Source organism: Vigna unguiculata, chromosome 1 (assembly GCF_004118075.2).
Source record: "Vigna unguiculata cultivar IT97K-499-35 chromosome 1, ASM411807v1, whole genome shotgun sequence".
NCBI lineage: Eukaryota > Viridiplantae > Streptophyta > Magnoliopsida > Fabales > Fabaceae > Vigna > Vigna unguiculata.
Window position 1 is genome coordinate 23,438,387 of NC_040279.1, and position 14,101 is coordinate 23,452,487.

At 30.7% G+C, this 14,101-nt stretch overlaps 1 protein-coding gene across 1 annotated transcript; it reads right to left on the minus strand.

The window, feature by feature from the left end:
• Window positions 1-7,339: 7,339 nt before the first annotated feature.
• LOC114162988 (glyceraldehyde-3-phosphate dehydrogenase A, chloroplastic) lies at window positions 7,340-9,752 on the minus strand. The gene is made up of 5 exons (XM_028047025.1): window positions 9,527-9,752; window positions 9,287-9,403; window positions 8,529-8,833; window positions 8,105-8,349; window positions 7,340-8,013 (listed from the first exon to the last, which is right to left on the minus strand). The coding sequence occupies exons 1-5, from the start codon at window positions 9,566-9,568 to the stop codon at window positions 7,511-7,513; spliced, it is 1,212 nt and encodes a 403-aa protein (XP_027902826.1). The 5' UTR covers window positions 9,569-9,752; the 3' UTR covers window positions 7,340-7,510.
• Window positions 9,753-14,101: the final 4,349 nt, after the last annotated feature.

The window sequence follows — 14,101 nt, forward strand, 5'->3', positions numbered from 1 at the left end:
TTTCCAACCCCTTCCAGGAGTCCTCTTATAGGGCTAGGTTTTCTGCTCCGTCACATTCATGCCAAAAAGAAATTTGGCCAAAAAGAAGCTTATTTTGTCTCAACCAAGATTTAAACACACAACCATTTAATTTCAAGCAAGTGCACAATCAATTCAACCAATTCAAGTTTCATGATAATTCCTATACATCTAGGACTATATTATCACTCATCATGGTCAAACATATTATTAAAATAATACCCAATTAAAATAACACACAACTGACAAACACAAGACTCAAACCTAAGTCCTCTTAACACTACAAATACTTTCAATTACTTGAACTAGTATTTTTCCTTGTCTTCTCTCTCCGCATTAATTAAATTAGGGATTCCCGCTCTCGTATTTATTAAATAAATTTATTTATTTATTTAATTAATTTTTCTGGGTCTTATAGGTACCGTCAATGCCACATGACTACGCAATGTCATGTGTTAGTGTCTCTACCAAGTGTCATTGTCATGATTTCAATTAGTTAATGTATATGTCTCCTTGATCCAATTTAGTCCCTAAATATATCTCTTTGATTCCATTTTGTCCCAAATTTTTTAATAATTAAAATATGTTTTTTTAATTCATGTTTTTTTATAAGATTAAAACTAATTAAGTATGTAAATATATATATATATATATATATATATATATATATATATATACACACACACACAAAGTTAAGTACTTATATTTATATTAAAATTTAGTGGTAAAAGAAATGATTAACAAAAAATGGGTTAGTAATAACAATAATGTGATATGTTAAAAAGTTATTTTAATAAAAAATATCAATATAACATTTATATAAATAATAAATTTGGTCTCAAAGTTAAGAGAGTCAGTATTGTTCTAATTTCAAAATGATTAACAAAACATGCATTAATAATATACAATAATGTAAAAGTTAAAAAGTCATTTTTAATAAAAAAATATTAATATAACATTTATAAAAATAATAACGTAATTTGTTAAAAAGTCATATTTAATAAAAAATATCAGTAACATTTATACAAATAATAAATTTGGAGAGAGACAACATTGCTCTATTTTGAAAAGAAATTAGGACAAAATTAAATTAAAGAATCATGGATAAGGACTAAATTGAATCTGGACATATATAGAGACTAAATTAAAATGAAGACAACGTGTCACACTAGAGACCTAACATGTAACAACAAAAATTTTTACAAGAAAAAACCACAGATTAACATCATTAGTATTTTTTTTTTTAAATGGACCTAATCGAAATACTTTTTCAAAAGTAGGGACATACTTGAAACTCATTTAAATCTGGAGGAACCAAGTTGACACACTCCCACCAAAGTAGAGATCATTCGAGTAATGAAGCTTTTCGTATATTACCTAGTAAATAAAGGATTTATGCCATTGAACACTTAAAGTTAGAGTTAAACATTTTCATGTGAAAAAAAAAACAATAAATAAAAATATTAAAAAAGAGTAGAAATATTTAAATATAAAACACAAAAAATATTTAATTTGCATATATCATTTGAACCTAACTCCACAAAGGTTTTAATAAGAGAAAAATATTTTAGAGATGTTAATTCATTTCATGCTATGCGAAACAATTAGAGAAGAGAGAAAAAAGTGTGTAACTAAAAGAAAAAAAAAAGGTTTACCTAATAAATTATGAGTACTTTAAACGGGGACATGGATGAGGGAAGGGACAAGTATTTGGGTGTGTATAAGAATAGGGACGGGACAAATATATACATACTCATCCTTATTGCTATACCCAATAAAAAAATCGGGTATTACCCATACCTATACCCAATAAATACAAGAATTTTCTTTCAAAACAAGAAAATGTTTGAATAAACACACAAAGGAAAGTTTATTTGTCATCCCTGCTAATAATAAGGAGTGGGTCCTTTCCGAAATATAGCCAATCAGATTGAAGTGAATGATCCTTTGGGCATTGTTTTGTAGAAATTTTTTGATAATGGAATATCTCATTTCATATCTCTTTCCGTTAACAAAGTTTCTTCTTCCTACACCTCCATATTTTCTAATTGCACCTATAGCTTTTAAAATAATTATTTTATTCTTCATAAAGGTTACCTATGGATGTCTGTTTTGAAAATATTCTGAAATAAGTTTTTTGTAATTTTCAGAATATGATTTTCAAAATAACATTTCCGAAACAGAATTTTTATAATATTATTCTTGGAACGCAAAAAATGCATTTCGGAATGAGTATTTTAGGACAATTTTTAGAATTAGTTTCTAGGAATGTATATGATATCTTCTGGAACAAACTTTTCTGAACAAAGTCTCCAAAACATATGACATGTCTATGATTTCTATAACAACATTTAACAAGTTTTTCAACACATATGAAATACATTTCGAAAGGAATTTTCCGGAAGGACGTCTCTTCTTCCTCTTTTGAAAGAGTATAATGTAAATGGAGAACGAAAGTATAGTTGGAGGCATCAATGGTGATGGTGGTAGTGAGGATAATGGTGGCAATAAAGACAATGGTGATAGTTATAGTGATGATAAAAGTAGCGGTATAACAGTGTCTAAAAGAAGGATATTTTAGTCTTTTTATGTCAGTAAAAGCATTATAATAACATGTTTCATTATCAACCAATTTTAATAATTAAAAGTTACCGGTCATTATAACCAATTTAATTACCAATTTACAAAATAAATAATTATTGATTACTAAAATAATCACTATTATGAATAAAAAATTATAATTGATCACTAGTTAATTAGAGACTAATTTAGAAATCGATTCCTCTAGTAGCAAAAACCTTGGTAACTAATGTTTAGTGATTAATTTCCTTTGATAGGTAAAACCTTGCTAGCTAAATTTTAGAAACCATTTTAGAGACCAATTATAATTTTTTATTCATAATAGTGACTATTTTAGTAACCAATAATTTTTTATTTTTTAAATTGGTATCTAAATTAGTCACTATAGTGACTAACAAAATTTTTATTACTAAAATTAGTTAATAATGAAACATTTTCTTGTAATGAAGGTACATATAGTAATTATGGGGTTGCAAGAAGAAAAAACCATTATAGTTGGAGAAGCCTACCACCATAATTTTAAAATTTATTTATATTTATTATTTACTATTACCGTTAGAATAATAATTATTATTGTTATTATTATTATTTTAATATAAAATTGTATTATTAAAAGGAGTAGACAGAAAAAAGTCGATTAAGGTCACAACAAGCACTCGCTTTAGGTGTACAAATACACTTATGTTAAATTAATCGTAAAATTATGTTTGAAAATAAAACAATGATGTCAAAATGGGTTTTAACCTGTGAGCCAACCTGGTTCACCATGGGTTCGAGTCAGGTTGGAGTAAGAAAAATTTAATTTTTTCAAAAGTGAGTTGAATTCAACCTAACTCACTTAACCCACGGGTTAAACAGGTTGAAGGTAGGTTGACCCACTTAACCCACCAAAATTTTTATAATTTTATTTAATTTTTCTTAGTAATTATCTATTATTCCTAATTATATATGTTCACAATTTTATATTTTTAAATACTAGAATGTTGCTCAATAATATTTGAATAGTTTGAATGTTTAATTATTTTGATTGTCAACTTATATATTGATACTTTAATCTTTAACTATAATATTTATAATAAATTACTCAAGTAACCGTCTTATAAACAAATTTTTTCTAACCTAGCATGACAAAAATGTGTACTTTTTTTATTTATATTTTGTTGAATAGCATGATAGAAAAATGTATAATATTAGTCATGTTTTCTTGGACTATATAGATACTTTCTTGGAAACAATTCATCATATATTGGTGGTGAGCATGATGAAGACATTAGTTCTTGATTTTATTGTGATTATCATCTCATGAGTTGCTTAAAAATTATTTAAATATTTGAATACTTTAAAATAAATAAATAAATAATTTTTTTTATATGGGTTAGTGAGTCAACCTACTTAACCCACTAACCCGTGGTGGGTTGAGCTGGGTTGCAAAATTTCTGACTCACCATAAAGTAAGTTGGGTTGGGTTCGCTCATTTTCAATCCGGCTCGTGGTGAACCAACCCATGTGAGTCAGGTTGGCTCACTTTGACATATCTAAAATAAATATAATTAAAATACTATGAATGGTTGCGAATAGATTTTCTAAAGGTTATATATTCTAGATACTTGACAAAATGCTTAAACCTTGATTTTTTTTTGAAACTTTATAATTTATTGGCTCTTGATGAGTTAAATTTATTTACAAAATTAAATATCTTAAAAAAAATTATAGAATTGAAAAATGATAAACAAATTGCCAATCTTAATTTTTCAAATATATATATATATATATATATATATATATATATATGTATATATATATATATATATATATATATATTTAATGTTATAGTAACAGTTGGTTTAGTCGAAAGAATTTTTTTAAAACTAGAGATAATCAAAATGTATTTAAGATTAATAATGTTTCAACAACGATTAAATATATTAGTTTTAGTATTATTGAAAAAGAAATGTTGAATGAAATTAATTAAGACAAATAAATAAATAATTTTGCATAAAAAAACTTAAAAATAAATTTTAAATAAAGTTATTATACATGTTAACATAAATTGTTTTATTAGTAAATAAAAAAACTTCGTTCTTAAGTTTGTTTCAAGTATCTGAAACCCTAAAACTGTTGATGTAGATGAATAATTATTTTAGAAAGCTTGGATTTTCAAGAATTACCTTTTGTTATTTATTTTTCATGTTATTCTTTTATGATTAAAATACACATTTGATTCCTATTTTCTAGAGCTGTAAAAATGGATTGGAACTCGCCAGTCAATCCGGCTCACCACGGGTTCGGGTCGGGTTAGGTTGAAATTTTTTTATAAATTTCAATACGAGTTAATTTTTGACCCGGCTCATCCGGGTTGAACCCGTGGTGAGCCGGGTTAGCTCACCAACCCGCAGATAAAAGGGTTACACAAATTTTTTTTATTTTTTTTATTAAGTTGGACTTTACGTTTGGGTCATGTTAGGTTGTTTTTTTATCCAACACATAAATAATTTGTATTTTTTTTATTTTGGTTTGTATTTGGATTGTATTAAAGTTTATTTAGATTTTAATTAGAATTGCAATTTAGTTTTGACTGAAAAAAAATAAAAAAATAATATTTTTTTAATTAAGTGAACCCGTGAGCCAAACCGTTTAACCCGTCAACCCGTGGTGGGCCGGGCTGGGTTAGAATTTTTTTGGCTCGCTAAAAAGTGAGCCGGGTTGGGTTGACTCACTAAATCCTCAACTCGTGGTGGGTCGAGCCGGGTCGGGCAGGGTTACCCGTTTTGACAGCTCTACTATTTTCGTTCAATTGTCAATTCAGTCCTAATATTTTTTTTTTGTTCAATTAGATTCTAATTTTCATTTGTTCAATTTGGTCTTTTGTTGCTAACGCCGCTTAAATAGTTAACGGTAATGAATAGTGACGACCACATGTCATTTCATGGTTTTTTTGGTTTTTTTTATTTTTTTTAATTTTTGAAAAAAATGTCCACATGTTAACCCAGTAATGTGCCACATGTCAAAGTCAATGTTTTACATTAAATTTGGTCCCTATGTTTATTATTTTTGTTCAATTTAATCCCATTTTTTTTAAATGGAAAAATTTCGTCCATTTCCAAATTGAGACAAAATTTAATTTTTATATGAATGTTATAATGATTTTTTTGTTAAAATTCACATTTTTCTTAAATATTTTGGTTTAGTGTTACAATTAGTTTAAAATTAGAACAAAAATTTTAAGGATGATGACTAATATCATTGATCTAAAATTTTAAGAGGTTAATTATTTTCAATTTTCAAATATGATAAACATTGTTATTTTCTAATATTGAATTTGTCAGGTTGCGAAATGAAACAACCCACACTTCAAGTGAAGATATATGCTATGAGAATCGAATTTCAACAAGCAACTTCTTGGATAAACAAACTACCATTGGAAAAGTGGACCCAAGCATACAATGGAGGAAAAAGATATGACCACATGACAATAATTTAGCCGAATGTATGAGCTCCGTTATGAGGAGAGCAATATCATTACCAATTTGTGCTCTTGTTAAAAGTGTTTGTGAAAGAACCAAAGAAAGGTTCGTGGAATGTGGGACAAATATTGAATGCGTGCTACGAGTTAGCCACCAATATCTAGAGGATATTTATGTGTTATTAAGAAAAAATGAACAATAATCTGTCGTGTGCTGTGTCTAGAGGTATAATCGGTAGAATTCAGTCTTCGATGTTTAGAAGATTTCCACTCCCCAACTTGGACGCCACCCAATGTCATACATTGTTAAGTTAAATGATTGGTGGTGTGATTGTAGGGAGTTTCAAGCTCTTCATCTACCTTGCCCTCATGTAATGGTTGTTTGCTCATCCCTATATTTACAACTTGTGAAATTTGTGGATCCTGTCTATATAGCCTCCAAAATATTTTCAAGGCTTATGAGGTGTAATTTCAGCATGTTCAAAATAAAGATTATTGGTTTATTTATATTGGTCCAAATTTAATTCCTGACTCCCACCTACAATGCAAACAATTAGGAAGACCAAGTACAAGTCGTATCCAGAATGAATTGAACTAGTCAATTCTGAATAAACCAAAGAAATTTTTGTTTTGTACAAGTATTGGTTATACCAGAACAAACTAATAGACACTGAATTTTCATTTTGTTTAACTCTTATCACTGCATTGCATAAACTTTGTTTACTTTAATTTTAATATATGTCATCTACTAATTATTAAGATGTTTCATTTCATGTACTTTTTATTAAGAAATCTTTTTATTTTCTTCATGTGCATATTTACTTCATTCTCCTATCAATTACTCTACTAAATTTTTAATTTTTAAAAAAATTTGATAGTAACAATTGAGAATGTGAAAAAAAAAATTTAAAACAATAAAAAAAAATCATTGAAGTTGTGCTTTGAGACAACTTCTTCATAAAAAATCCAAAATTAAAATTGTGTTATATTGATAGGATTTGTTTAAACAGATTATTAATTTAATTAAAGTCGTGTGACTATAATGCAACTTTATTTTTTTATAGGTAAGTCTTGTTTTTCTTGGCACCACTTCAAATTAAATTAACACGACTTCTTTATAATTTAGTCATACCATTTCTCAACAACTTTCCCTATATGGGTAAATGTTATAAAACTTGCACCAACTTTGGAATTTCAAAAGTAAATTCCACGAGAATTGTAAAAAACCCTCTTATTATGCAATCTCTGTTTTAAGCAAAGAAAAATAATGTTTGAAGATTGAGATTTGAAAGTAAGAATTTTATTGCACAATGAGAAGGCAGAGAAAATTGATGGTTGTGTTTCTCAGTAGGTGTTTAGAAGGAATGAAGCAACGAGTGTTGTAGTAGTAGCATACAAAATTACAATGGCATGCATGGTGCATAATAAAATAGCAATGAGCTTCGATCATCACTTCCATTTGTTGGCAACAATGTCAGCCAAATCCACAACCCTTTGAGAGTAGCCCCACTCGTTGTCATACCAGGCAATCACCTTCACCATGTCATCTCCCATCACCATGGTCAACGAGGAGTCAACGGTTGAGGACACATCAGTGCACCTGAAGTCAACAGAAACAAGAGGCTCATCACACACTGAGAGGATTCCCTTCAGCTCCTTCTCTGCACTCTCTCTGAACGCTGCATTCACTTCTTCTGCAAAGGTCTTCTTTGAAACCTGAACAACAAGGTCCACCACTGACACATTTGGGGTTGGCACACGCAGTGCAATGCCGTTCAGTTTCCCTTTCAGGGTTGGCAGCACAAGCGCCACCGCCTTTGCTGCTCCGGTTGAAGTGGGCACAATGTTCAGAGCTGCGGCCCTAGCACGCCTCAGGTCACGGTGGCTCGCGTCGAGAAGCCTCTGGTCTCCGGTGTAGGAGTGAGTGGTGGTCATGGTTCCCTTGATGATACCTGCCATGGATTTCAAAACATGTAAAACCAGGATGTTTTGTTTTCAAACGAGGAATGAATGTGACAGAAAATGTGGTCACAAGAACATTACCGAATTTCTGGTCGAGGACCTTCACAAAGGGTGCAAGACAGTTAGTGGTGCAAGAGGCATTGCTGATGATGGGTTCATCTGCGCTGTAATCAAATTCATTGACACCGACCACGTAGGTGGGGATGTCTCCTTTACCAGGTGCTGTGATGAGCACTTTCTTAGCTCCTGCTTGAATGTGTTTCCCAGCACCTTCTCTGTCTACGAACACCCCAGTTCCTTCAATCACCAAGTCTATCCCCAACTCCCTGCAATAAAACCACACACTCATCTTCACATGTTACTCTCTTCTCCTCACAAAAACCACTTTCCTAGGAACATGTTTGGATGCAAACCAGAAAGAATTTTCACACCTTCTCTACTTGAAACTGTGAAAAGTTCTTTCTTAAAGAGACTCTAATTGCATGAAACTGAACAAGAAGCTTACTTCCAGGGAAGGTTGGCAGGGTTGCGGTCAGAGACGACTTTGATTTCTTTTCCATCAACGGAGATTATATCATTGCCCACAGGCTTGACATCAGCATCGAAGGTTCCGAGGATGGAATCATACTTGAGGAGGTGAGAGGCTTGTTTGACACCACCGGTGTCGTTGATGGCAATGACATCAAGAGGGGACTCTTTACGACCGTGCCAGCATCTCAAGAAGTTCCTTCCGATCCTTCCAAACCCGTTTATGGCAACCTTCAGTTTTGCTTCCACCACACCCTTCTTGTATCCTCCACTGCTTCCAACCTTCAAAAGTACACATAATACCAACATTGTTAAACTCATCATCACACACCTTTTCCTTTCTAGTTAACTCTTTCATATCACCCTGGTGTTTTCTTTCCTCGTTTCTTTCTATGCTCAGATGCTGAAAGGCCTAGTTCATACTCTGATATAATTCAAAGCAAGAACTCTTACAGAATGATGATCACGAATTGGGTGTGTGTTTTTGGTTCAGACGCATTATGATTAATGTGGTATAGCAGCTGCTAGAAAAGTCAAATCATAAACTAAAGGACTTTCGCATGTACCATCTGAAAAATTTGGTTTTGGTACATAGTTCAGGAAGTATATCTATTTGTCTAACTATATATATGAGATAATTTCTTGTACATGTTGTATGTCTATATCCAATTACCTAGTATTTTTACTTTACAGTAAAATTTGACATTGATTAATGCAGTAGAGTAAGGAACTTACTGCATAAGTCTGGAAGGCAATGACAGAATGGAAATCCTCAGAAGCTTTTCTGGAAAAGGGAAGGTGGTTTGATGAGCTGCGAAGGCCAGAGAACTCAGAGAAGCCTTTCCCATTTGCCTGAATAGACAAAGGAATGAAAAACTATCATAAACAACAACAACCTTAACCTTACAAAACATGGCAAAATAAGTAACACAAGTTTGTTTGTAAGGATGCATGAAAATGGATAAGATGATGAACCTGAAGAGCTGGTTTGGCTACAGAGAGAGTAGCCGAAGCCATGTTTGAGCAGTGGATTTTGTGGAGCAGAAGTGAAGCAGTAGAGTAGAATGAGGTTTCATGTTGTTATGTGTTGTAAAGTTTAATAGGGAAGCAAGAGGAGGCAACATGGATGTGTGGCTGTGACTGATGAGCGTAAGTGAGGATGAGATTATGGATAGCCTCTCATGCAATGAATGGTTGTGATTGGTGCTTTTATTTTTCTGTCTCTCTTATTTTTCTTCTATATATGTATAGATTGATGGTTGGATCTGAACCTTGAGTCCAAAGTGGACCAGGTTATGGGCTTTCCACTTACATCAGTGGACAATAAAATTCACTCAAATTCTACACTTTTCAAAGAAAACATTTATTTTTCAGAGTACAAAACCTTCAAAGCAAAATATCAAGGTACAATTTTGTGGGCAACAAGAGACACCCACACACACAGAAACGACAGAAATACATTGTTAGAGGACACGAATGGATAAATGAAGTTTATGGCCATTCTTTCACTTGGGTTCATCTGCTTGGGTTCAATACTTGCTCGCAATTTAGATCCAACTTGGTGATTGTAAGGTTGTTTTCTGCTGAGAGGAATTATGCTTATGCAATAAATTTATATAATATTTTATAACAAAGACACATAGCACATACGTGATAGCATAATTGATACGATGGAAGGATACGGAAGGTTGTTGTAAAAAAAGTGTTGTTTGAACGATATATATATATATATATATATATATATATATATATATATATATATATATATATATATATATATATATTTTATGGTATCATTACTTGTTTAATTTTGTATCCATATGATCTTTAGGCTTAAATCTTATATTTAGAATTACTTATTTTAATTCTTAATAAATATATTTGGATGATGTGAACTAAAACGAATTAAAAAAAATATATAAGTATAAAGTAAAATGGGGAAGTTTTAGGTCTAGAGACTGAAATGATAAAATATCCTCTAAAATATTACATATATACGTAAGTTTAATGAATAATTAAAATTTTGTTTAAGCCATAAAGTAAGTATAACACACTATTTGATTTGAGGAAATTTTGTTATTAGAAAACTCCTTTTCCAATACAATATAAGTGAGACACTCTTGGATCTTTTAATAAAAAATTCAAGAAAGACTCGTAATAAAGCAAGATATATAGGATATGAAAAAAAAATTTGTACTAAATGAACCCTTCGAATACTACATCTTCTAGTAACTCTATATAAGAAGGGTATTTTATAGAAAAATTAACTCGAAGGACCTATAAAGATATGGGTACCTAAAACAAAATTAATTACACGTCCCATAATACTTGGATAGTGGTTACTTGAGACACATGATAGGAAAAAGTCTATATTCCAAGACCTTCAAATGAGAAAAGGAGGTAAGGTAATCTTTGAAGGTGACTAGTATGGAAGAATAATTAGAAATTGTCAAGTATAAAACCTTCGTTATTTATTAATAATGTTATTTTAGTAGATCATCTAAAACACAATCTATTGAACACAAGTCAATCGTGTGACAATGATTGTGATGTTATTTTTAACAAAGATCAAGAATGATTAACAACGAGGATGAGACCAGATTATTTACTACCAAAAAAGATAAAGTAATTTTTATAAAATCTATACGGATGAGTTATCAGCTCAAAAGTTATCTTGTCTCATGACTATCAAAGAGGATCATTGGTTTTAGTACAAGAAATATAGTCATGCAAGTTTAAGATTTCATTCTAAATTGCAAAAACATAGGAGCGTAAATTACTTTCCAAATATGTCAATCAAAGATAATCTTTTTTGTCAATCATGTGCAAAAGGCAGGCACTTAAAAGTCCTTTCAAAAATTTAAATTATATTTCTACCCAAAGATCACTAAAGTGATGTCAATATTCAATTTCGTCCAGATAAATAAAATATTATTTTCAACAAAAATAAAAATAAATTATCTTAAAAAATAATAATAATAAAATGAATTAAAAAAATTTCTTTAATTTATATTTTTAAAAGTTAAGTAAAATAAGGATTTTGTATTTTAGATTAAAAAAATTACAAAATTAACTTTATGTTTTTTAAATTAAAATCAAAAATTAAAAATTAAAAAGAAAATAAAATAGTTTTATGCATGGGGAACAATTCTTCTTATGTTTCAATTCCCCGATGAGTTCAACTTCTCTAAACCGCCATTCACAATACTCATTGGATAAAAAGAAATTTTTGGGACAAATTCTTTTTTTTTTCACAACTGTATTACACCCGTGCAATCATCTTCTTCCTTACATCTCCTTCCATCACCAAACTCCACACGCTCATCCATCTTCAGATTCTATCCATCTTTATCTTCCTAATTGCTAAAAACAACATAATCCCCAATTCAGAAATAGTAGTATACAAACACTCTGAGAAAATAATACCCACAGGCACAGGCACAAGGCATCACGGTCCATTTCACCAACGTTTTCCCAATCAGAAACATAGAACTTTCAAAGGAAGCACTTAAGTGTTGTGCGTTTTGGAAGGAGGAGAGAAATTGAACTTAGGGTTTTGGCAGGTTCAATTTTTATTACGTGCACCCCATGATTTAATTTGCACATCCCTGCTTTTAATTTGGGTTCTGTTTATTTACTTTATGCACTCCCCAATGTATTAATCCCACATCCCTTGCATTTAGTTTTATTTTATCTCATGTACCTGCAATTTTACTAAGCACACACCATCACTCCTTTAATTTCCTTTTTTTTTAGGTTAGGATGCATTTACTTTATGGACCACACATTTCTCTTTATGCACTTCGTTTTCATGTGTATAGTTTTCCTCATTGCACCCACATACTCACTTATGCATTCCCATTTTCTATTTCCAATTTTACCTTTTTTTAATTAAATATCACATTTCAATCACTTCATTTTCTAAAATAATAAAAATATTTTAAATTGAAATAAAAATTAAAATAATTTTAAAAAATGATAAAAATAAGAATAAATAAAATTTCAAAATTATTTTCTTTATTTTTTCTTTTAGTGTCTAATCAACCGTTCGCATCACATTACACTTTTCTTTTTTATACAAAAATTATAAAAATGTTTTAGTGTCTAATCGATAGCTCGCGTCGCATTACACTTTTCTTTTTTATACAAAATTATAGAAATGTTTTAATGTCTGATCGACCGCTCGCGTCCAACGACACTTCTTCTTCTTTTTTAATACAAAGTTATAAAAAATAGTTTTAGTGTCTAATCGACCGTACACGTCGCATGACACTTCTTTTTTAAAATAAAAAAAAATATAAAAATAGTTTTGGTGTCTAATCGACCATTCGCGTCGCACAATACTCCTATTTTTAAATACAAAAATCATAAAAAGGTTTTTGTGTCTAATCAACCGCAAGCGTCGCATGACACTCATTTTCAAAAATGTTAAAAGACAACTTTAAAAATTAAAATTAATTTTTTATAAAGAACTACGTAGCAATAATTTCTCATTTTTAATGAGAATACGTAGGACCAAGGTTAATCCTTGTCGAGTCCCTTTCACTCAAAGAAATATATTTGTTCAATTTATTTTCTTATTTTTTGGGAAAATAAATATTATAAAATACACACATCTTTTTTACAAATTTAATTAAAGTACCGCCTTTAGGCGGGCGCGCTGTAAGGTGTTAATACATTTCCTACGCGTAACCGACTCCTGAACCCTAAATTTGGTTTTCGCAGACTTTATTTTATCTTTATGGTTTTTCATAGCTTTCGAGTGTAAACTATGGTGGCGACTTCAAATCTGTTTCTCTAAACCAATTTCCTTTTGGTTCGTCGTCCTATCGTAATTTAGGTTGCAACAGATGGTGACTCTACTAGGGACATCAGAGAGTCAGACCTATTTAATTGAATATGCGAAAGTGATGTATTTAGTTTAAATGTTTATTTTTCCCTTTGTTCTTTATGTGTGTCTATCTCTTTTTCATTTAGTGTATGAAATAATTGTGGATATTGAACTCTAGGGTAGAAAATATGTGTTGTATCTACCTAGATCTTTTATGATTATTTTGCAGGTGGGGGTTTAGTTGTGCATTTTTCTTCCTTCACACACTCACTTTATATTGTGTACATGACATGAGTGGGGCCCTTATCCTGGGTTTGTGTAGCTTAGAATTAGAAGAGGGTTGTGTTGTAGTGCCATAGTGGATGTACTTCCCAAGTTATCATTGTGAGAACCCTAACTAGAGTTCGTTTGCTTCATTTGATACTCTCACATCATGTTGTTTATCAACTATTGTGGGAAATGTCGTGAAGTGGACCATAGCTCTAGTGACCTTGATCCTTAGGCATTAGGGAACCATCTTGTTGAACGCATGTACTTCACCTTAGTACTTTAAGCATCAAACCTATGTTAAGGCACAAAAGGAAGACAATTACGTCCTTTACTTCTCACCTCTTTCTTGTACATATCAATACATATATTACATTTCATATAAATAAGGCATAACTATCACCCCATGTCACTACACCTCTAAATGTTGAGGATGCCACAAACAAATCAAA